Source organism: Ruditapes philippinarum, unplaced genomic scaffold, assembly GCF_026571515.1.
Source record: "Ruditapes philippinarum isolate M1 unplaced genomic scaffold, ASM2657151v2 ctg6720_1_1_1_1, whole genome shotgun sequence".
Classification (NCBI taxonomy): Eukaryota; Metazoa; Mollusca; class Bivalvia; order Venerida; family Veneridae; genus Ruditapes; species Ruditapes philippinarum.
The window spans coordinates 15967-41388 of record NW_026858932.1 but is presented as its reverse complement, the minus strand read 5'-3'; the positions used below and the strand labels follow the sequence as shown (position 1 = coordinate 41388).

General features: G+C 32.3%; 1 protein-coding gene and 1 long non-coding RNA gene across 2 annotated transcripts; both read left to right on the top strand.

The window, feature by feature from the left end:
• Positions 1-5484: 5484 nt before the first annotated feature.
• Positions 5485-23917, top strand: LOC132754707 (3-ketoacyl-CoA thiolase, mitochondrial-like). The gene is given in 12 exon segments (XM_060745386.1): positions 5485-5561; positions 9854-10029; positions 11607-11679; positions 11682-11734; positions 13332-13448; positions 14382-14529; positions 17800-17859; positions 18556-18671; positions 19197-19299; positions 22236-22333; positions 22909-23063; positions 23592-23917. Coding segments are annotated over 12 exon segments (1197 nt in total). The 5' UTR covers positions 5485-5545; the 3' UTR covers positions 23674-23917.
• LOC132754709 (uncharacterized) lies at positions 19434-20517 on the top strand. The gene is made up of 2 exons (XR_009629118.1): positions 19434-19630; positions 20270-20517. It is a non-coding gene; the product is annotated as an uncharacterized LOC132754709 (long non-coding RNA).
• Positions 23918-25422: the final 1505 nt, after the last annotated feature.

Sequence of the window (25422 nt, the reverse complement as noted above, 5' to 3'; positions counted from 1 at the left end):
TTCATCTATTTCTGAGTGTATTCTTGATAATCTTTCGCAGACATTTCAGTTCTAAAATCATCTATTGATCTATGTAACGTTTTCTTGTAGACCTAGAGCTTTGGGCTTTATATTTCTGTTAAGAAGAACCTCCAGACTGATATCATTTCTAATCTGAAACGGAATCACTAAATTGTTGTCTCCAAGTGTTTTTTTTTAAGAAATCTATGACACTATGTTAAACGTTTTCCTTACTTAATTCTTACTCTGTCGGGATAAATACATTTCAATTTTTGATATGTCACGTGTTCTAAGGAAGGCGCGTCTGTGCGAAGCTCTTTTTATGTTTCACTATTACCACGGTACATGTTCCTCCTTGTTATTTTGTGTCATAATCAGTAGAGTTAATACAAACACAAAACTTTGATTGATAATGTCTGGCAGAGCTAGACGTCTTTATTGTCTAAGAATAGATTATGATATTATCAAAAGATTAACCAAAAACTTCAAATACGGTTTCATAAAATCATAAAATATTTTTCAAATCGTGGTCGACTCGCCCAGGAAACCCATAGTCTGGAAACCTGTGCCCTTTTATCTTGTGTCTAGTACCACTTGATGTAGGGCTACATCCTTGAAAAATAGTTTACAAACCCTTTAATTCAAGTTAGTAGGCTGATAAACATAAAAGTTAAGTTGATGCATTTTGAGAACAAAATGATAATATGCAAGAATATAAAGTAAAACAAAAACAAAAGGAAACTTGTACAGGTAAAGTCCAATGTGTTCACTATAACCACGGTACATGTTCCTCCTCGTTAATTTGTGTCATAATCAGTAAAGTTAATACAAACACAAAACTTTGATTGATTATGTCTGGCAGATCCAGACGTCTTTATTGTCTAAGATAGCTTATGATAATACATGTATCAAAAATTTAACCAAAAACTTCAACGACGCTTTCATAATTAAAGAAAACAATTGAAGCAAATGTTATAATAGATGACACAAAGTTGGACAACAAAAACCACCAAACTGTCCAACCAAAGGAGAAACGACAGACCGTTAAAAGCAACGGAAACGAAAGATCGACAATTTGAATTATGACATAAAGATTACATTTACAATTTACAAACAAAAATATACGATAATTTTGAATCATCTATAATTTCTACATATAAAAGTGATGTACAGAAGTTTGACAAAAATACTCTTATTATCACTATTAACTTTGTTGTTGCTGTTGAAGTTATTAATAGGCATGCTTATCTTAATTATCATTTTTATAGTGTAAAATCACTTACACATGCTCATTAATGTTTTCCCTATTATTTTATTTATCATTATTATTGATTTCTTGTATTTCATGTTAAACACAAATAAGAGAAATTGATAAATATTTATTATTAGTATTATTATAATTACTTCTTTTTTTTCAAATTTATAACGGTAAAAATGTTTTGTTTTCATAATATAATATGGTCATTCGTTAAAGATTTGTAACAGAATGTATCTGATATATAAGACATAAATAGTGGTACCTGATATTTAAAACATGAATAGTGTACCCACACACATATAAGTGTTCTAGTACAAAACATTTTACTTAAAGCCTGATTTTAAACGTTAGCATTAATTTCTTGCGTGCATGTGCCATTCGATCATAGGGTAATAAACAATATTTTCAGCTACTTTCTTTCCAGGTATTTTGTAATATTTTATTTCAAAATGCATTCAATATTTTTTTTATTGCATGCATCATATTTATAGCTGTGTACACGTTAAGTAAAATTTGTTATAATCTTATGTTAACATGTAAAGTTATATTTAAAAAAAAACGAAATAAAATAAAGCAAAAATGTTAAAATTAGTGTCACTATAAACATATCTTATCTCATATTATCTCATCTCATCTTTTACGGAACGTCGGTGGTTCTACTCAGGTGCCCGTTCGTGCCTGAAATAATGCACGGAAGAGCACCTGAGGTCTTCCTCTAACAGTAAAGCTGGAACGTCGCGATATGACCTATACTGCGTCGATGTGACGTAAAACCCAAAACAAAACAAAATCATCTCATCTTATGAATGTATATTTTATTAACATTTTATTTATTTATAAACTGTTCATAGGTAAACATAAAGTTCAAAATAAAGTTATTAATACATAGTTAATGATCACTCTTGTGTGTTAAGCTACAAAAACATTTTGATTTGTTAAATTGATAAATTCAATTCAATATATAAATATATAATTAACATTTAAGCAATTCATAGTTAACTTTAAGTAATTTTTAATTCAATTTACAAGTTAAAATTAACATTCAAACACTACATAGTTAACATACATCCCAATATGTTAAACTAGTATCTTCACAGGGATTGTCTTATAAAACATATTTATTAGGTACATGATGCATTCTTTGAAAATAAAATACAAGGTAATTTTATAATAAATGTTTACATTATAATTAATATTTAAACAACACATACACGTAGTTTACATACACCCCAATATGTTAAACTAGTGTCGTAAACTAGGATTGTCTTAATGCTCACATATTCACTCTATTAGATTAAAATCTATTAAGTTGTAAATTGTTAATGCATAAATTTTGACAATGTTGTCAAATTAAATCAGTTTCAACAAAAACGTTATATCTATCATTCCAGCATCACAACATACACAATAATCCTGTAGTTTTAAACATAATAACATTAATTCTTATAGTCTTAATATTTATTTCAAGACTGTGATATTATATATGTAATATAACTTTTCTCGTATTTAGATGTTTTATGTATTTGTTAATATGTTTATATGTATGCTATTATTGTTTATGGCAATAGACTAATGTGCCTAAATAAAACCTTGAATCAAATCTATGTAGTCAATTTAGGGAATCTTACACTGGGTATAATAGATCGAAAATGAGAATTATGCTGATGATTGATGATGATGCTGATGATGAATTTAGGGCCCGCTTATTATTCTTTTTTGTTGTTGTTATTATAAATATATTTTGAAGAAACAACAGAATCATTCACTTCTTGCCCTCACAATCTCGCTGTATAAACTCGCGAACATATATGACACAAATGTATTGTCTGCAAAATTCCTGTAATTGTGCCATTCAATTTTCATTCCCCTGTTTTTAACATAAGTTACTCCCTTCTTATTAAATCGGAAAAAAATGTATGTCAAATTTTCATTTGCCGCTTCTTTGAAGAAGACCCGTCAGTACGTAAGTAAATCGCTCATTCATTATAATGTATATACACATTAGATGGCTGGGAATGACAATGAGATGTGTAATGACATTGGTGACTAGTGATGAGTAATGATGAATATTGATGCCAAGATATGGGATATAATAATAAAGAAATGTTACATTGACCTGAATAACTAGCACGTTCAACAACACTATTAATTGCTTGCAGTCGCGAATATAGATGACAAAATTTTGCCGTCTGCAAAAAGTGTGGTTTTAGGTCAATGTATCGCATTGTAACATGGCAAGCGATTGGCCGAAAAAAGTGCAGGGAAAACCGTATGACTCAATTTATACATGAGGTGATTGGATGAAAGTGGGGTATTTTTAAGTATAAAAACTAATTTACAAAGTCACACTACCTTGTTTTCTGAAGAAAATGAAATATTTCATGAGTCTCTGTTATAATTTTGACTTGGATATTTGCATTTATAAAAAGTGTATGTCAGTCATGTGATCAGCAGAAAATTTCATTGGGGGGGGCCTCTTTAAAGTCATTTTGCAAAAAAAAAATGGTTGGCTACCCCTTTATAACAGGAACATTTTTTATGTGTCAGGCATTTCATTCTGCTAGAAAAATCACCTCTTTAGCATGAAAACTCAATGTTAAGGTAGGATTAGGGACAATTTCTTATAATGTAAGTCTATGGAAATATCAATGTGAGTGTCTGACCTTTGAGAGTACGATCTCACGCCAAAAGTGTATCAGTGGCGAGATTTCTTCTTCTCCTTCTTCTTTTTAAGTATTTATAGCCATGGGAGGGCACACAATTAAGGTATAAGAACTGGTTAACATACAGGTTTAGTGGGATTCAGAAACTCTGTGATTTTTCATTTTGCAGTTTTGTTGTTTTCTCTGTTATCTTGTCAATAAATTGTAAATAAAATTCAAAGTAGTTAGTATGATATATCAAATTGTGTATTATTGTCCAAAGTTGAACAAAATCCTCCCCCCCCCCCAAAAAAAAACAACAAAAAAAACAAAAAACAACAAAAAAACAAAAAACATCGAAAAATGTATAAATGACGGGTTATAAGTGGCTCTAAGTGTATGTTCCAAAATGTTCGTCGTTAACTCTTTCATAATTTAAATAAATATAGAAATCAAATATAAAAAAATAAAATAAAATAATAAAGTCTAAGCAAAAAAACAACAACAACAAAAAAACAATTCAATTAAATTTAATTCCCTAAATCTGGTTATCAACAACATGGTGAAGAATCAATAGCCCTTTACTTTAATTAGAGACGTTAAAATACATTGTATTTATATGCCTCTACTTTATTATTTGTAGAAAGCATTTAAACAAATGTAAAAGTTGTTTTTTTTCCGTTTATGAATGGCGCATGATTAAGCACAACTTTTGGTTATCAATATGATGGTTATCAAAATAAAGATATTGTTATGAAGATATTTATATTGGTCATATAATACATGTAGTCATTTCATAATTGAGAATTGACTGAATTTTCTATCATGCTTCATAGAAAGGGTTGTCCATATTATGTGCAATTACATTCATATAATTTACAAATCTCTGATCAATATTGATTTTTTAGCAATATCTAAACTGATTATTCTAAAATATCTTTATATTAGGAATGAATATATCCCAAAAGTTAAAAAAACTATTCTTACAATAGTTAATCAGTATATGACTTAACTCTGGTCAATTAATATACAATGATCCATTTAACCGATAATATGTCACCCTGTCCGGTCATTTGGTCTAGTGCACTAGAAGTGCACACAGTGTACACTTCTATTTCAGGTCTAGTGCAACTGTATTTCCTTATTAACATCCACATTATAAGTCAAAACGTTAGCACTTTTATTTCCAGGATTATTTCTACATAAAACTTAAAATCAAAAACTTTATATTGCTGGAAAGAAGAACTGGCACACTTAACAGAATCAGACAAATTTTGTTTTAACGGTTGGCTCTAGAAAATTGTGTTTTAAACGAAAATCTATACATTTGTTTTACAGAAATAAGGAATTTTCAGTCAAAAATGTCCATGCCATGCAGAATTCTCACTGAGATCTTACTTGTGTTATGGATTTTGGCGAGGAAGACCCTCCAAACAAATAAAGAAAACTAACAAACAAATGCGGTATACTCAAGAAAAATGGGTTTTTTTTCTATCAGGCTCTAAATTTGTTTTCATACTTAAAAACATCTTTTCATACGATCTACAAATGTTTTTAATACTTCACCTTTTTCAATCGTTAGTCTGACCTTCGAGAAGACGACAACAATATTTTCATAAAAACGCAGTCGTTCAGAGTTTACAAAATGGCGTTATCTAAAAGTAAGTTGCCGGGGTTGTTCCTTTTTTATGGATGGTTTCTGCAAAATATAACCACTAACACAAAGTTATATATAATCTTTTGCATTATTGATATAATATACTCTATCAATAGATGCACCATAACTATATTCATGAACTGTTAAATGCTGTTTTGACCGAAAACTTATGTAGCACATAGGTCATAATTGATAACGTTCAAGATTGAACCCATTCATTGGTGTTAGTGTGCTTTTTCAAATTGTCTGCATTTGAGCAAAATATAATTCATAAAATTGTTTAACGTTTCATACGGAATATGTGTAGGTTATTCTAAAAAAGAAGTGTTTACTCAGTGACCTGATATGACCTCTGGCTCGGGTGTCTCTAGTCCAATAGATTAGACGTTACAGGCTTGTTATATCCCTGTTTCTCGTATTCTCGGGGTTTCTCGTATTCTCGTGGAATCATTAAAACGGATGGAAGCGACGCTCGCGACTTCCGTCGATATCCGAAAACATGTCTATTTAGCAGAGCATTTTCATCTCCATTAAAAAAATAAAAGAAATGCGACAAAAACAGATAAAAAACCAAAATAACCGTGGAAATAAGCGTAAAATCCAGAGAATAAACATTAAATTTATCAATTTCCCCCCCCCCCCCAAAAATCATAAATTTTCTAGTTTTTTCCATGTTGCAGAAACCTGTAGCGGGTCTCTGACGCAAGACGCTTCAAATGACGGTCTCACACTACTATTTATACAATACAGCTCAAAATATTTGTTCCACGAATAGATAGTATAAAAAAGATATGAACTCCAATTAAAAACCAATAATGAAACATTGTTTGTCCTAAACACATTTCATTTTTGACAACTGCAATGGAAAACAGTAGTATTCATTGTTTAATGTTCATATAACTAATAAGTAACTAATAAATAAACGTAAACTTAATATATATTAGAGAGATAATGTAAATAACAACACTAAATGGTGTTCAAACTATTTTTGGAACAATCAAAATCATTTGGTACCAAAGAGGCGTCAATATGATCCTTAAAGTTTGATATGGCCTGCCAAGCTGTTATTAAAACACAATAAAATTACAGATTTAGGCCATTAAACACTTAATTAGGTGTGGCACTAATGATTTGAACTGGTATGTAGAATAAAATCATCACATCGCGACCAGCCTTAACAACCAATCAAATTCCACGAGAATACGAGAAAGCACCTGCTTCACATAGAGGGTGAAGGTCAGTATATACAAGCAGAAATATCTTTAGTTTTGCTTACAGTTACGATCTTTCTTTCTTTGTATTTTGTTAATAAGGTATTTCTCTGTGTATCAGGCTAAAAATACTGTAACAGAATGTTTTATAAATATTATGCAACCAAGTTTAGTCCTTAACCCCCCGAGAATACGAGAAAACAGGATACAGGCTGGTGAAATTGCCAGATCGGGCTTAAAATGAAAAAATGTAATTTCTCAAAAACAGGCAAAGATATTGCTTTTAAACTTGTGATATATCTTAGGCATTATAATTAGATAGACTTAAACAAACGTTACATTTTTTATTACAAGTAATACGGATTTCACATCACTTTTTTTCATTTTTATATGGTCCAATTTTTTTAAGTCCATAAACACATCTTTTACATTAGCCTTTTTCCTCAAATCTGGATTATTTTGCATCCTGGGTGTCTCTTCTAATGCGCCAGCACCTTAGATTTCTGTATTGTATGCTGTATTTTTAATTGCATACAATTGTTAACCACACTCACCCACAGGGGTTACATGTTTTTGCTAAAAAAATTTTACACAGATTAGAACCGCCATAATTTACATGATGGCGCATTCAAATGAATATATCTGATCATATAAAACTCAAAATTCAATTGGAATTCATTTTAAAAAGTCATGTTCTTGGACTTTGAAAATTTTAGCTGCTTAAAATCCAACAAAGGCAAACTATTCTTGTGTAATAACTAAAATTCATTTAATTTTAGTTCTTATACATCACAAATTAGGTAGGAAATAATATGCTTTAAAAAGGTAAAAATAACTTTGATACTTTCCAAGAAATGAGCAATTTTCATTTTAAGCCCGATCTGGTAATTTCACCAGCCTGTTATAGTTTTATGTTGGTCAAGCCTGACGTCTAATAGTTATTGCTCAAAAACGCGTAGCATTTTGAAAAATTAAAAAAATGTCTGTTGACTTGCCTTTCAAGCTTTATTCAAAAGCTTATCTTCTGTTCTTTCAATTGCATGGTCTATCATTAACAAAAAGTTTCAAACAATGTACTTATTAATTAAAAATAAAATATAAATATCAATCTATTTTGCTCATCGGCCATACTGGTTAAGTAAAGCGTTTTACAGATTGATTCCAATTTTTTTAACGGAAAAATATTTCGAACACACTGACGGTGCATGGGCAATTATTTCGTTGAAAAAATATTCCGTTAGAAACTTCTGGAGTCATTTAAACGCTTGCATTTGAATTAGCCAATCAGATTTCGCGCACTGTATGGCGGCCATTTGTATATCTGCTGTACATGGAATTTAATTAAATGAGAGGATTTAATCATGACTTTTCGGGTGTGACAGTTCAATTATTTTGTTGAAAGGTATTTAATTTTTAGTTTTGTTCATAAATAGTTCAAAATTTATGTAAATACACGCTGTTTTAATTGTTAAAATGCATTAGATCTAAATCGATGTCTAATGTCAATTTTTTTTGCTACACGATTTTGCAAAGATCTGTTAAGACCTAACGTAACATGGAAAATGAAAAATGTAAAATATCAGATTAATGAATGATAAATATGAAATAGGTTACGTATAGGTCTTATAATTAGGACTAGGGTGTCTCCTGGTCAAGTGTCAAATCACAGGGACCCAAAATTCTATCCAAAACAAAAAAAAAACTATTTTAAAAAAATTGCATGTATATACTATAAAAAACACAAGGAAGGCACAAAAAGTTCCCTGCCCACCACTATATTTTCAAAGAATGTTCGTAAAAATGCCTGGAATTTACCTCCGAGCACACTAAATCAATAAAACACATTAAAATCTATCAGAAACGTTGCTTACTCTTATCAAATATCAAACTTTAACGCCAATTGAATGAATTTATCACTGCTTTTCACCCTTGTTGGTTCCATTTCAGTCAGGCTCAGCTCAAAAATATACGTTGCCGTTGGCATTACTTTTGAATTTAAAACAGCCAGTAGAAAATGAGTAGTGTTGCACTTGCTTGTTAAGCACTCTTGGTTATTTTAAGGTTTATATTTTGACTATATAAAGTACACAAATAATGACAGCTGTCTTACTATTGTCATTCTACTTCTTTCCTAGAATTGTATGCCATTTGAACCACCTACTGTCTGCAGTTGCCCTACTCCCTACCCCAGAGAAGTACAGTGCAACCATATAGCTAGCATTGAAAATGTCTCACCCTGGTTTTCAGCCCCCCTTTTTTCAAGACTTAATATTCTTATTCAATATTACTTATTTCCTCATTTTTCCCTGGGATTAACGTCAAACTGTCAAATGTACGTTCCTTATCTGCAGCACTGCCAACTTTGTAACTTACAGTATTTACTTTAGAATAAAGATAAGTATCTTTGTCATCACTAACATTATAATTATATTCAAGATAGATATTGACCTGTAATTAGGTTCAGTGAATGGATTGGCAAGAGATTCAAATAATCTTCAAGATTTCATATGAATTAGGGGCGTCACATTTATCTGTTAAAACGGGTTTGGTCAGTTTTTTTAATTTAACCAAAAACCGGTATGAAAATTAAATAACCAGAAATAGAGGTTAGTAGAAGAACAAAAGACAAAGAAATTTTAAACTGGTTTTTAACATAACTTTTGTTTCTTAATGACAAGATATGACATTTTGTTTGTATTTCAAATGTATTTTTTCCGACTGCCTTCTATCTAGCTTAACTGTACTGTATAGTAAGATCCTAACGGACGACAGTTTGTCCATAATCAGATATGTTTTGTAAAGAAAAATAAAATATAAACAAAATCTTATTATAAAAAAAAACAAAGTTAATGATTTAAATCTTTAGATAATATTAGTATGACCGTTTAAACGTTGAACAGGGTTATTAAATTGCTATTTAAATGTTTAGCTTTTTTGTTGACCGTGACACCCCTAATAAGAATTTAGGTAAAACAAATATGTTTATACTTCGTCTTTTTCATTGACATATTCTCACAACCCTTACAGGTACTACTCTGCAAAGCACCCAATGTTTTTTTTTAAATCTATATATCTTGCTTTGCAGATGTGTCGGGGGTGTTTATTGTTGCTGCTAAAAGGACGGCATTTGGAACATTTGGCGGGAAGTTGAAAGATCATTCTGGAAATAAGTTACAGGAGATAGCTGCCCTGGCTGCCCTCAAAGAAAGTAAAGTGAACCCGGAGCTTGTTGGTTCTCTGGTGTTTGGAAATGTTATACAGGTGGGTGTGGCAATTGAAATTAGGTGGGTGTGGCAATTGAAATTAGATGGGTGTAGCAAATGAAATTAGGTATGTGTTGCAAATGAACTTATAAATTGTTTAAAAATATTAAATCTGACTGTTGATCTTGTAATTTATTAAAACTTTCTCACAATTATATATGCCTTTTTATTTAGAAAAGGTCAATAAATTCTAGGAAAATCAAACAAAACCTGGCTAAAGGATTCACTTTTTTTCATGTCATGCTTTTTGTTCAGGGACTGTACTGAAGTTTATGACATGCCAGGACTGAAAATATTATTTCAAGATTTATGCTCTTTTTTTATAGTTTATATAAACTCTTGTATGTCAAAGTGGAATGAGGGGCTTCCGTGTTCTGTGGACACCTTTCCTAGTTAAACCAAAGGTTTTCCGAAGGAAAAAACTGGTTATTAGATTGAGGTATGTCGGCGGGCGGGCGCGGATGGGCGGGGCGGGCGTAAACAATTTCTTCTGTGCGCAACTCCTCCTACATTTCTCAACAGATTTTGACCAAACTTTCACAGAAGCTTTGTCATCAAGTGCCCTGGCGCATATTGTCAGGGTTTTGCGATTAGATAATATTTGACCTAATTATGGTCCTTTGTTTTTTTTCCTTATATAGAATATATAGTGAACAATTTCTTCTGTGCGCAACTCCTCCTACATTTCTCAACGGATTTTGACCAAACTTTCTCAGAAGCTTTGTCATCAAGTGCCCTGACACATATTGTCAGGGTTTTGCAATTGGTATATATTTGACCTAATTATGGCCCTTTGTTTTTTTTCATTATATAGAATATATAGTGAACAATTTCTTCTGTGCGCAACTCCTCCTACATTTCTCAACGGATTTTGACCAAACTTTCAGAGAAGCTTGCTCATCAAGTGCCCTGGCGCATATTGTCTGGGTTTTTGTGATTGGATAATATTTGACCTAATTATGGCCCTTTGTTTTTTTTTCCTTATATAGAATATATAGTGAACAATTTCTTCTGTGCGCAACTCCTCCTACATTTCTCAACGGATTTTGACCAAACTTTCTTAGAAGCTTTGTTATCAAGTGCCTGGCACATATTGTCGGGGTGTTGTGATTGGATAATATTTGACCTAATTATGGCCCTTTGTTTTTTTTCATTATATAGAATATATAGTGAACAATTTCTACAGTGCGCAACTTCTCCTACATTTCTCAACGGATTTTGACCAAACTTTCACAGAAGCTTGTCATCAAGTGCCCTGGCGCATATTGTCAGGGTTTTGTGATTGGATAATATTTGACCTTATTATGGCCCTTTGTTTTTTTTCCTTATACAGAATTGAACAAATTCTGCTGTGCTGAACTCTTCCTGCATTTCTCAACAGATTTTGTTCAAACTTTCATTTTATTTTTACATTGAAACCCCTTTAACTTAAAATGGACTTCAAGGCTGGACAGTTTGTTTCACTTATTTAGAAGCTTAAAGTTTAAAGAAATAAATTATTTTTGGTTTTGTAGTTACTGATGTAAGATATATATGTGACATCTTCACAACAGATTTCATTTTGTATTTTACTAGACATCTCAAGATGCCATTTACATGGCCAGGCATGTTGGTCTGAAATCAGGCCGTTCTATGGCAGTACCCGCCCTGGCGTTAACAGATTGTGTGGGTCTGGATTTCAAGCAATTATCAATGGAACTCAGGTAAAAACAAATTCCAAACATTTTATTTTCCCCCCTATTATTTTTCTTTTGTTAGACATCCACTGATGCCATGTTGGTGGCAAGACATACTGGGCTTCGATGTGGCGTGAGGATTGAAGTCCCTGCTCTTGTTGTAAACAGGCTATGTTGGTTCAGGATTTCAAGCTGTTATCGGTGGTGCCCAGGTACTATAATTGTTAAAGGCACATGATGTCTCTGAAACAAATGTACTTTTACTTCTTTAGAAAGGGGAAACATGAGTTTTAAAACATTTAATGTTTTTAATGCATGATGCCTGTAACCTGAAAAAAAAATGTATTTAGAGTATGATAGATACTTGTAACCTGAAGAAAGTAGCACTGGGAAATAACTTGTGACAAATGTAGCAAAATGTAAACAAAGTAGTATTTTGACTTCCATACAAAGCACTAAATCACTTATTGCCAAAAAGCAACAGGAGAAAAATACAGTTCAAGGGTGTGTTTCACTTACATACCGGTACTTACGTTATCGTAACTCGAGTTTGATCGTAACATTTTGTGTAAGCAGAACTTAAGTAGTTATTTGAGTTTCACTAAACTTTCTTAGCTACGCTTTTCCGTAAGTTTGAAAGTAAAATTACACTCACTTATTACTGACGTAAATTGCATGTTCTGTTTAGTGAAATGCAACTTAAGTAAATTTTATGTTTTGCATAAGTTAAAATTTACTAAAAAAGATATGCAACACTGACGGTTTGTGAAACGCTCGTCAGGTAATTGGTCAATGAATAAATTTTTGGAAACTATTAAAGTACACCAGAAATAAAAAAATTTTGAGAAATAAATATGAAACATTTCTGAGGCATAAAGGACCTTTAACAAAGTGCATTTTATATTGCTGAATTTGAGGCCTATGTGGATGAGTGGTTGAGGAGGCTGTCTTTGATAACTTGCCTAACACAGCTGTGTGTTAACAGGCCTTTTCCCAGTGTCTCCATTGGTCTGTCTCCCCAAACCATTCCCAAATATGCTTATTTTTTCAAAGTCTTAAAGTTTATGAGGTGATATTTCATAAACTAGGCAGAATACTTTTCCCCAAAATAGCTATGAAAAGGCAGGTAATAAACTATCAAGCTAGCTTAGAGGAGGTTGGTGATGCTAATCAGGTATTTGTGACTTAAAAAATGCAAGTAGTGGCTTCCACCATTAATTCAAAAGTAGAAAGTGACTTAGTCTCTATATGACCTTTAAAGCTGTGCAGTGACTTAAAACTCAAACAAATAAAATAAATTGTATGGAAGATTTGTTGTAAAGGCTTGGCCTATTAAAATCTGCTGTTCATGAAGTCTATGAATTTTTCTGTCTTAAAAAGTAGAAGCATATCTTTGAAATGTTATTGAGGAATAGAAAATTAAAATCATGTTGAAAACAACTTATAAATGAATGCTTTCCATATTTCCAATGTTTGGAAAACTGCATGATTTAAAGAAAATTTCCATTGGGAAGAGGCCTACATGTATATAAGTCTCTGTTATATAAAGTGAAGAATCTCTGCATGCACAAGTAGTTTAATAGTGATCATTGAAATATATACATGTGTTTTTTTCTGTTTTCAGGAGATTATATTAGGTGAAAGTGATATAGCTTTAGTTGGTGGAACTGAAAGTATGAGCCAGGCACCATATGCTGTACGCAATATAAGATTTGGTACCCGGTTCGGCCAAGACTTACAGGTATTGCATAATAGTTGTTGTTGTTGATTTTTGGTTGTATTAACATACATGTGAACTTTTTACGATGATCAAGTGGGAGATTTTTCTTCAAAAAGAGGGAGATTTTAGAATTAGCAATAAACAAAGAAGGAAGTTCTGACATCAAAAAGAGCAAGTTTCCTTAATTTGTGAGAAAAATATTTGAAAATATGGCTGCAGAAAGTGGGAGAGTTCACATGCATGTATTAATACCTTTTCTGATTTCAATATGTAATTTTCCTAAATTATCAGTAGTTTTGAATAAAGTCTTGTACATCAGAAATGTCATGTTTCAAGTCAGAAATATTTCTAAAAGATTCTCTTTTCTTTAAAACCTCTGATTCTGTGACGTTTTCAAATACTGATTTAGGAAGCAGCTTTGAATACCTTTATTGTAATGTTATGATTTGCCTATGCCAGCAGTAATAGACAAGGCCACTAATGCGTTTAAAATGCAATGGTTGTCTAAATAACGTGTGGTTTTCTGAAGGGGAAAGTAGCATGATAAGGGAAAAAATCAAATTCAAATAACTGAGAATGGATTTTACCCAAACAATTTATAATTTTTTTGATTTCAGTTCAATTTAACATGCATGGTACATAGCAAAGGTATAGGGATAGCACCCTGTCTTTAAATCAATTATTAGATTTATCAACTAGCTAATATAAGTCAGCTGCTGTTAAGTCAAGGTTCTGGTGAAGAATGTGCACCGGCCATTTCTGGGGAAAGTACAGCATTTTTACGAGAAAATACATGTATACTTATTTTGGGCTAGTGGAAACAGCCTTTTTTGGCTGTAAAATATATGGGGGAAATCACTGAATGGTAACAAAGAATTATGTATGTGACGGTCAAATAGAAACAGCTTAAATATAAATTTTCATAGTGTTTTTTTGTAAAAATATCTGTTTTAGTTGGAGGATATCTTATGGGCTGGTTTGACAGATTCCTATACCAAGATGCCTATGGCAATTACAGCAGAAAATTTAGCCGAGCAGTATGGCATCTCGCGTGAAGACTGTGATAAGTACGCTCTTCAATCACAGACACGATGGGGAAAAGGTAATAAATTATTTTCATGATTTTGCTGATGATTTCCTTATATTTTGATAAATCAGCTTGAAAATATTGCTTGTTTCAAGTGCTGTGTGACAGCCGTAAAAAGTTGCACGGTACTTCAATCAGGATCATTGAGTCCAGCACTTTTAAGTGTTGAGAATCGAGTACCAATCAAGCCAGTGCTAGGGGGCCATGAGGGATGTTGCACTTTTTAGCTGACCTGTCACAAAGTGACAGGGTGAGCTTTTGTGATCGCTTTTCGTCCAGCGTCCGTCCGTCCGTAAACTTTTACTTTAAATGACATCTCCTCATAAACCACTAAGCCAATTTCATCCAAACTTCACAGGAATGTTTCTTTGGTGGTCACCTTTAAAAATTGTTCAAAGAATTTAATTCCATGCAAAACTCTGGTTGCCATGGGAACCGAAAGAAAAAACTTTAAATATCTTCTTTTAAAAAACCATAAGAGCTAGAGCTTAGATATTTTGGCATGAAACATCTTCTAATGAGTGTCTAACAAGTTTGTTCAAATATAAAGCCCTGGGGTCAAAATTGGCCCCCCGCCCCGGGGGTCCATTGATTTTCCCTATATGCATATAGTTAAAACTTAAAAAATCTTCTTTTAAGAACCCAAAGAGCTAGAGCTAAGATAATTTAGCATGAAACATGTTCTAATGGGTGTCTACCAAGTTTGTTCAAATATAAAGCAGTGGGGTGAAAATTGGCCCCGCCCCGGGGGGTCATTGATTTTCCCTATATGCATATAGTAAAAACTTAAAAAAATCTTCTTTTAAAGAACTCAAAGAGCTAGAGCTTTAGATATTTGGCATGAAACATCTTCTAATGAGTGTCTACCAAGTTTGTTCAAAAATAAAAGCCCTGGGGGTCAAAATTGGCCCCGGCCCCGGGGGGTCATTGATTTTCCCCTATATGCATATAGTAAAAAAAACTTAAAAAAATCTTTCTTTTAAAGAACCCAAAGAGCTAGAGCTAAGATATTTAGCATGAAACATGTTCTAATGGGTGTCTACCAAGTTTGTTCAAATAAAAGCCCTGGGGTGAAAATTGGCCCCGCCCCGGGGGTCATTGATTTTCCCTATATGCATATAGCAGTCTATGCGAAAGACTTCTGAGTTTTACTGGACAGTAGGTCCTGTAAACTGAAAATTTTTACTGGACCAAACATGATTTTACTGGACCGAAAAAAACCTGATTGGTATAGAATTTTGAGTCACTTGATAAGACCTGTCAGCAGTCAAAAAATTTGTGTACAAAAAGAAAATTATATTATCAACAAAGTGAAGATATCTTTTTTCACCACAATCAAAATGTAAACATAAATATTGTTATACATGTATTCAATGGATTTTGCTATTTAAACTTAAATTCTATACAGACTATATACTAGCAAAATGAGAGAGGTAAATTTTCAGCAAAGTCTGGCATATGTAAACAGAATTATAAATATAGCGGTACTTTAGTGAAGTTGACAGATTAATTGTTTAATTGATTTTGGTACCTTCACAGTATAGATTAAATTTTTGTCAACATCTTGGACGATCTTTCATAGCTAAACACCAGTTGAGGCACACGTGTAATTAAGCATTACTTTAAGTCTTGTGGATTAAAAGACGTAAATTGTTCCAATTTAATACACCAGTTGACACTTTTCATCTGTGTAAACAAACTAATAGGGGGGTGACCTTTCCACATCTGGGCCGCTTATGTAATTTACGCGGCCGCTTATTGACTTTTAATTGTACTAGTTGTTCGGATATTATTATCTTAACGTAGTTACATAAAAGTTTGCATTTGGGAATGCATAACAGTTTGACAAGCATTGGCACGAGCTTATATTGTGTAATGACAACATTTTGATATGTTTTGAATTTAGGTAAATGATCGGCCTTTGCAAAATGTTGAATGTAAGGTTTTTATAAAACCTTAATTTTTTACCGGACCGTCGGGCCGTCAATACATATATTTTTATCGGACCTTCTGATTTTTTACAGGTCAGGGCCGACGGTCTTTCGGAAAGACTGATATAGTAAAAACTTAAAAATCTTCTTTTAAAGAACTCAAAGAGCTAGAGCTTAGATATTTGGCATGAAACATCTTCTAGTGTGTGTCTACCAAGTTTGTTCAAATAAAAGCCCTGGGGTCAAAATTGGCCCCGCCCCGGGGGGTCATTGATTTTTCCTATATGCATATAGTAAAAACTTAAAAAATCTTCTTTAAAGAACCCAAAGAGCTAGAGCTAAGATATTTAGCATGAAAACATGTTCTAATGGGTGTCTACCAAGTTTGTTCAAATAAAAGCCGTGGGGTGAAAATTGGCCCGCCCCGGGGGGTCATTGATTTTCCCTATATGCATATAGTAAAAACTTAAAAAATCTTCTTTTAAAGAAACTCAAAGAGCTATGGCTAAGATATTGAGCATCAAACATGTTCTAAAATAGGTGTCTACAAGTTTGTTCAGAATACAAGCCCAGGGGTCAAAAAATTGGCCCCGCCCCGGGGGTCATTGATTTTCTTTATATGTGTTTAGCAAAAACTTTAAATCTTCTTTGAAAAAACCCAAATAGGCTAGAGTTTAGATATTAAGCATGAAACATCTTCTAGTCTACAAAGTTTGTTCAAATAAAAGCCCTGGCGTCGAAACTGGCCTGGCCCCAGGGGTGTCATTGTTTTTAACTATATGTGTATAGTAAAAACTTAAAAAAAATCTTTTAAAAAGCCCAATGAACTAGAGCTTAAATGTTTAGCATGAAACATCTTCTTATGGGTGTCTACCAAGTTTGTGCAAATAAAAGCCCTTACGTTAAATTGGCTCTGCAACGTTGGGGGGGGGGGGCCTATATACAGGTGAGCGACCTCATGGCCATCATGGCCCTCTTGTTTATTATCCCTCATGGATAGACTCAATCAAACTGAGTCTGTAATTTTAATGTAATTTTGTTGTTTTGTTTTTAATGCTTCCAAGGGACCACATTTTCCCCCAGACATTTGTATAAAATATGGCCTAAAGTAATGTAAAGAAGTGTACAGTTTTATTTTATCTAAATTTTACAAATTTCAATAATTTATGAATTAATTTTACAATATATTGAAGATTTAAAATTAAATAGAATAAGCTTATTATTATTATTACTTGAACAGTAGAGTAAATACATATAGTTTAATTGAAGAAAAAGCAATGTGTATTAAAGATACTGTTAAAAATGGGTAAAAATGTTATGACTTACTAATTGGTTTTTTCCCCCTGTATTTCAGCTCATACTGGTGGTGTCTTCAATGCTGAGATAACTCCAGTTGAGGTTAAAGGCAAAAAAGGTAAGAGTTGTCTGTCTTTGAGTACCAACAGTTTCATATTTGATATAACTGATAAAGTATTGTATTCACTTATTATTATTGTTTATAAATTGATGACTGATTTAACAATTAATTTTGTTATCAATAGGTTGGCTAAACAAAGAAAAGAGAGGACTGAATTAGTCGAAATTGAATCTAGCCTGATTGCAAGAGCAAAAATCTAGTAGTTTTTCTTTTGGTCTAGTAAATATTCTGAATATGCTGGGAATTTTACTTTGTTACAAGAATTACTTACTTATTATTTCTGACAAAAATTTTATGACTGGAGCTGTTCTACTCACATGTGCTCCAGTTTAACCCATATAGAAGGTGAGGGTACTTGCACCTGCATTAGTTACGGTAATACTCAAGTAGGTAACTGGGTTCCTTATTTCCATTGACCTTCCCAATGATTACAGTATTACGCAGATTGACTGGCTGGCTATTTAATTGCTACTCTGGAATAATACATTGTTATAATTTATGTTTATCTGGTTTACACAAAAGAACACATGGTTATGGTTGTGATATTGTTTGTGAGCAACTGACAAAGCATTAAACAGATAAGGAGGGGCTAAATTTTTCAATGCTAAAAATGGAAAAGTTCCATTAAATCAAGCTTGAAAATCACCATAGTGATAAACACAATATAAACATAATCATTGTTCATATTTTCAGGAAAGGAGATGTTTGAAATGGATGAACACCCTCGACCAAAGACAACTATTGAAGGTCTAGCCAAGTTACCAGCTATCTTTAAAAAGGACGGGACTGTTACTGCAGGCAATGCATCTGTAAGATGACAAGATTCACCAAAATTTTTTCATTCTAACCCATTCTTAAGACCACCTGTAAATAAAGGCCATATTATAAAACTTCTACACTAAGACCACATGAGACCAGTAATTGCTTTTTCCATTTGTAATAGATGTGGTCTTTTTCGGCAGATTTCAGTATTGTAACAGAATAAGATGGTAAAAGAAAGCTTTCCACATAGTGGCCATTTACTTTGATTTGTTTATTCAATTTTCTGATTTATAAATAATTTTTCAATACCAGTTAATTAATATTTTGCTGATGTTTTCTTTATCGGTGAAATAAAAAAAATATATCCAGCATGTTTAACAAAGGTTGAATATCCTACCAAGGTGTGAACTTATGCCAGAAATTTACGTCCTTGTAGTATGTATAAGTCTTTGTCCATCATTGTTACTAAAATCCATTGTACAAAAACACTAGGTATTGTTCTGAAATATCATGCCGGAGTAAAAATAAACTAAAACACTTTAGAATCATGATTTTTTTAAATGTAATTGTAGGGTGTTTGTGATGGGGCCGCAGCCCTCGTGTTGGCCAGTGAAGCAGCTGTTTCTAAAAATAACCTCACACCATTGGCTAGACTAGTATCCTATGGAATCGCAGGTAATTAGCATATTGTTGTATATAAATTAATAACAGTGATGTAAGTTGTAACTGTATTTACTCGCCTTTAATTTTTATTGCTTATATGATGGGTTTTCTAATTTTTACAAAACAAAATACAGCAATTTTTTGCTATGATCAGGTACGTATATTAACGGTATCCGCAACAAGGTTTTAGACCTAGATTGCTGTCGTGTCGGTCGTGCGCATGCGCACATGCTACCAAAAAATTTAATCGATGGCGGACGGAGCAAATTTTGTTGATGAAAAATCTGCAAATTAAGTGTTAATTTACGAGCATCGGCACAAAATACTCAAGAAATAATGACAGGTAAGTCTTATGTTTTTGTTATGTACGTGTATTTTTACTAGATTACGCTTCCAAATGGCGTAAATCGGGTGTGGAAATTTCCAGTCTGTATGAATGAGATCGACAAAATGGCGGATATTTGTTAAAAACGGGTGAACATGTATAAAATCTGCAGAGTTATCAGGCTTAACCTACTTGTAGAAAACTGATTAAACTTGCACAAATCGGTTTAGAATATATTAAAGTAAGTTATGTAGGTACTTTTAAGGCTCCCTCATCATCTGATCTGTTGTTTTTGTGGCGTGAAATTTGAAGGAAATTTGTAAATTTTTGCGGTGCAAAAATAAATTCACGACCTATTTTGGCCCAAACATCAGAGGTATCTAAAGACCTTGAAAATACAAATGAAAGCTTTAAAGTTAGTTACTACATTATTGTGAATGGGGTGTGGTATTATTTATAATTTTCAAGTGAATATTTTTGATGCTATGGTCTTTTGAAAATGGATGAAATTTTCCCCATTTTTTTTTTCATTTACTCAGAAGTTATATTCAACTTCTTTTTTGTTAGTTATTCCAGGTACGTATACTAACATTAGTACATGGTTATTCTGTTGATAAAACAAAATATTTATATTAAATGTCATTTCATCTATTTCAGATCGTAACAAATGTGCTTCAAGGGTTTCAAGTGGTAGATCAGCACGACAATTTCACTGAATGCTGATACAGCCCAAAAGTTCAAAGATTTGCAGCTTGTGCCAGGAGAGTCCCAGAAGTGTCAAATAAATTTCGGGAATAAAGTGACACTAAATGAAAACACTATAAACAGTCATTTTATAGCCAGTGCGATGCTATTGAAGTTTTATGTAAATCCAGTTATAAAATAAAAGGCAAAACTTATATAAATGTGTTTTCATTTTTATTTCTTTTTTTTTACTACCAGGTACCTGATACTACTATTTCCAATACTTTATGTCTATTCTCTCGAAAAAATGTACGTTCATTCAAGAGAACCTGAAAGATACTGACATATGTAGTGGTGAAACAGTTTGCTCAATATAATTGTATAAAAAGCAACACAGAGAATATGTTTTAAATAAAAACAATTAACTGGATATAGTAATAATCTAGCCTTACCCACTAAAAAGCAGTTTCAAACAGGACCGACTGATAGAAAAAGAGTGAAAACTATCACAATTGAACAATTAAATAGATGCACATTAATAAACCGTGATTAAATCAATTACTGAATCTGCAGCAAACATCAATTATGACGGTACAATGTACTTATTTTTCACAATACTTTCATAACAAAAAATGTTTAGGCCGTTTTTTCAGAAAAATATACGTACCTGAGAAAACGAACATTTTATAAGAGCTCTTTTCTGGTGCAGCTTGAAAATTATATAATCATACTTTTATTCAATTTTAAAAATAGATAGATAGATAACTTCATTCTTTAAAACAATGTTCAAATAAAAAAATATAAAGGGCTTAATAAGTTAAATATATGGTAAAAGTTGCGTTCGAAATATGCAAGATGATTTTGGTCATGTGATTCTTCACGATATCTTGTCCGCATTTATTTAAGATACGCAATAGAAATTGAAAAATAAAAAAAAATAAAACTACAGTTTATAAGCTTTTTATAAATAATTTTTCACAAATTTCGGCAAAAAAATGACGAAACAATAATAACTTGTTACTACATGTATATAAAATTTCTTTCGTGTGCAGTCGCGCAGTCGCGATTTGGCTGGTAGTAAAAGTTGCGTTTTTTACTCGTTACAATTCCGGAAATAATTTAGCTTTGTAAATGATAATTACACGGTTAAAAAGATCAAATTCTCAGCTTTCTTTTGATAGGTATTTTGCTAAATTCAGACCATAAATTACGAAAAAATCTTATATTTGTTCGAAGAGGGCATCATTAAGTTTTGACATAATCGGGAGACAAAAAAAAACAAACTCTGTGTTTAACTCGTCGTAATTTTCTTCATACTAAACGCACTGATTTATAAAATATATATTTGAAAAAATCTATCTTTCAGCTTTCTAGAATATGTTACTTTTAAAAAATTGAACAGAAAATAACATGTTGACGGTAATTTAAATAACCAAGGTCAAATATCACACCGCTTAATGATATGTAATCGTCGATAAAAATCAATAACGATCGGCAGTCTGGATGGATTATCTGCCACGACAGCATAACTTACCGTTATTGATTTACTGTATAGAGTTGCGGATACCGTTAATATACGTACCTGCTATGATACAGTCCTTGAAGTATCCCTGCTTGTTTATGTTGTCAAGATGTCAAAAATCATATGATAATTCAGCAGGAAATTGTCTGAATGAGGAGGTTGAGGGGGGGGGGGGGGGGGTATTGTCTTGATACTGCCTTGAATTGGCTGCATTTAAATCATGTAAAGGTGGTTTGTTTCAATTTCAGCATGGAATTTGGTTTTGTTGTTGTTTTTCTTTTCTTTTTTTCATTTTTAAAAGCAACTAAATCCTTTGTGTTTATAAATTCATACATATATTTTTTAAAAACGGTCTCGCAACATTTTTATCTATATCAGGAATATTGCTAGAATTTATGACATATGCTTTTATTTCAGGTTGCGACCCCAAGATAATGGGCATCGGACCAGCGCCTGCTGGCAGAGCCGCTCTCGAAGTTGCTGGGCTAGAATTGAAAGACATGGATATATGTGAGGTAAGCTTGTTTCAGCTCATTTATATAAATTCTTCGGTTATTTCATACCAGCTTTACACAATATTCTAAGATATCTTTGGTTGAGTTAGAACTTCTTGAATTTCTCACACTTAATGAAAGGAAAAAATATTTAAGGGAGTCAGTTTATGAAAAAGGTGTTTCTTATGCCCTCACTATTAATGTGCAGGGGGGGGGGGGGGGGGGGGGGAGAATATAGATTTGCTATAGTCTGTCAGATTGTATGTCTGTAGATGACAAATATTGGAATGTTGGTGCATCAGGACACATCTCTACTTAAATTTTAAATAGACGATGAAAGATTTCTAAAATTATGCATTCCTTAAATAATGCTTGTAGGGGGCATTCAAGGTCTTTTCAGTGCCTGAAAACTTTTATATTTGCTATATGAGCTTATTTAATTGGTCATAAATTTCTTGTTGTTACCTGCAATTTTTTTTTTTTTCTTCTTATGGGCAGCTTACTACTTTAATGTTACTTTCAGTACTTTGTGACAAATTTTAAATAAAAATACTTTTCCATTTACTCATTTGATATCATTTGTTAAATATTCTCAGGTGAATGAAGCGTTTGCCCCACAGTATCTGGCTGTAGAGAAGGAACTTGGTTTGAATCCAGAGATTACAAATATGAATGGAGGTGCCATAGCCCTTGGCCACCCCTTGGGTGCTTCTGGGGCAAGAATCACGGGCCATCTTGCTCATGAATTAAAGTGAGTGGTGTTATGAATAATACTAAATTTCTTTTTCCTTTTCTTTCTTATGATATGTGAGTAAACACTTTGCATTTTCTCATCATTGTCAGCCTTTAAGTTTAACAATGATTACAAAAAAGACCTATGTCTCAGGAATAGAGTCAGCCATTGCTCTCAGTGATTTTTTCTCACTTATTTGGGAACAGGCCTTAGCCTGTTGATTTTCGGAAAAATTATCGCTAAAATTGCTAACTTGGGAAGTAAAAAAGCTTGTTTAAGTTCAGATTTTTGGGAAAACTGCATGATTTTAAAGAAAATTTCAATTGGGAAGAGGCCTTTTTTTGGAGTCTATTTTATAGTTAGGAAAATCACTGACTCTATACTGTTTGCAACTGAATTTTAGAATTTTGACACTGAAATCACATTAGAAATATAGTAAAAATATTGTAAAGACTGTACTAAATTCAAAGGAGGGCTTTTCCAAAGTATAAATAAGGCATAAAATATTAAGGATTAAATGAAATTTTATTCATTTTTATATTTCAGCCGTCAAAATAAGAAATATGCATTTGGATCAGCTTGTATTGGAGGTGGACAGGGGATTGCTGTGATTCTTGAGAAATGCTGAAAAGATTTAGAAATGACATAATATATTGGACCAAGTGCTTTATACAATACAAGGGTTCCTTCCCTTCATTGTACTGTGATATAACCATGACCTCTGTTATATGCTTAAATTTTTTAAAAATTTTGTGTACTGTGTAGGTCTTCCGAAGTATAATTTTGGTTTGCAGTTTTGACTTAAATATTTATTTGTTTATAGCAACATACTTCCAGGTTCATGCATATTTTCATCTAAATTTTGGAAGTGTTGTAAATACATGTTGTAAATTATCAAGTGAAAAAAAAAAAGTAATTATTACTAATATGGGAAATTTATAATACACATGACTTTACCTAAAATTTATCAAAATACTTGAAAATAATGTTAATCTGGCAAGGAATTATGTAAAAAAACATAGCTCAGTCTTATAAAAATGAAAAAACAAGAGTCTGAATACTTCTAGATTTCTTAAAATATTAATGTATTTTTCCAGAAGTTTGAATCTTTTCATACTTTTGGCTTTTCTGGGAGTTTACATGATTAACACTGTTTTCACTGTCATTCAAGTAAAGAAAAACATTGTCAAGCTGCCTACCAATTGTCTAAAAAAAATTAGAGTCCTGTTACTGCAAACCAAGTCTAGATTTAGGAACAAATTTACTGCGAGCTAGAGTAGATTGTCTGAAATTTTAATTTTGGCTACATGCTAGAAGTGTTCATGAAATTTAAGTTTATATATATTAATTATATTGACATGTTTATATTTATATAATCAGTCATTAATATGTGTCTGAATTTTATCATTGTTAACAAACTGTTAACAGATGTTTTTTTGTAAAATAAAAAGTACTAAGGCAATTTAGACTGTTTAAACCATTAACAAACAGATCTACTCTAAAAATAAATTTTAATATAATATGAATGTGTACCTGTATACTGATTCACACTTTATTTATTTTATAGTGACTGAAATATGAGGAAACTCAAGAAATATCTATGATATATATTTATACATATATTCATTTTCCAGATCATTGGATAATAAATATGTATATCATATTCAGAAAAAATGTTCTTTTTTTTATGCATCTGATAACATGTATACAGTGAAAGGGTGCCTCTGATCAAGTGATGGTGGCAGACATTCAGTCACTTCCTCTATGAGACTATGAATTTTTTCATGTGAAAAAAGATGGTTATACTAATATTCCATTTTAGGATGAAAAATAATCTGCAGTGACCATTACCAAGTTCTTCCTCCACCACTCCAGTGAAGTCATTATATTCCCTGAACAGTGCCTGTATGATAAAATGCCCAACAATGGCAAAAAAAATGAAATATTTTTATTTTCACCAATAAAAGTGCAGTACTTAATTATTCTTTTTACTGGGAAGGAGGATTTACGTCACACCAACACAGAAGAGGTCATTTGGCCATTTCCAGCTTTTCTGGTGGAGGAAGATCTTGGGATGCCTCTCTAGGCATTATTTCAGGTATGAACAGGTACCCCCTTAAGTAGAACTACAGATGTTTTGTATGCTAGCTTGATAGCTTTCTGTCATGAAAGAATCCAAAGTCCCTTGTGGGATTCTAACCCAAAGCAGTAAAGAGGAAGTTGGACAGAGTCAGAGACCTTATAACTGTATAGATTAGTCATCAGGACAATTCACTATAGATATAAATGTATTTTACACGCAGCATTAAAAACCAAAGCCTTTTTAGCTCACCTGTCACAAAGTGACAGGGTGAGCTTTTGTGATCGCTTTTCGTCC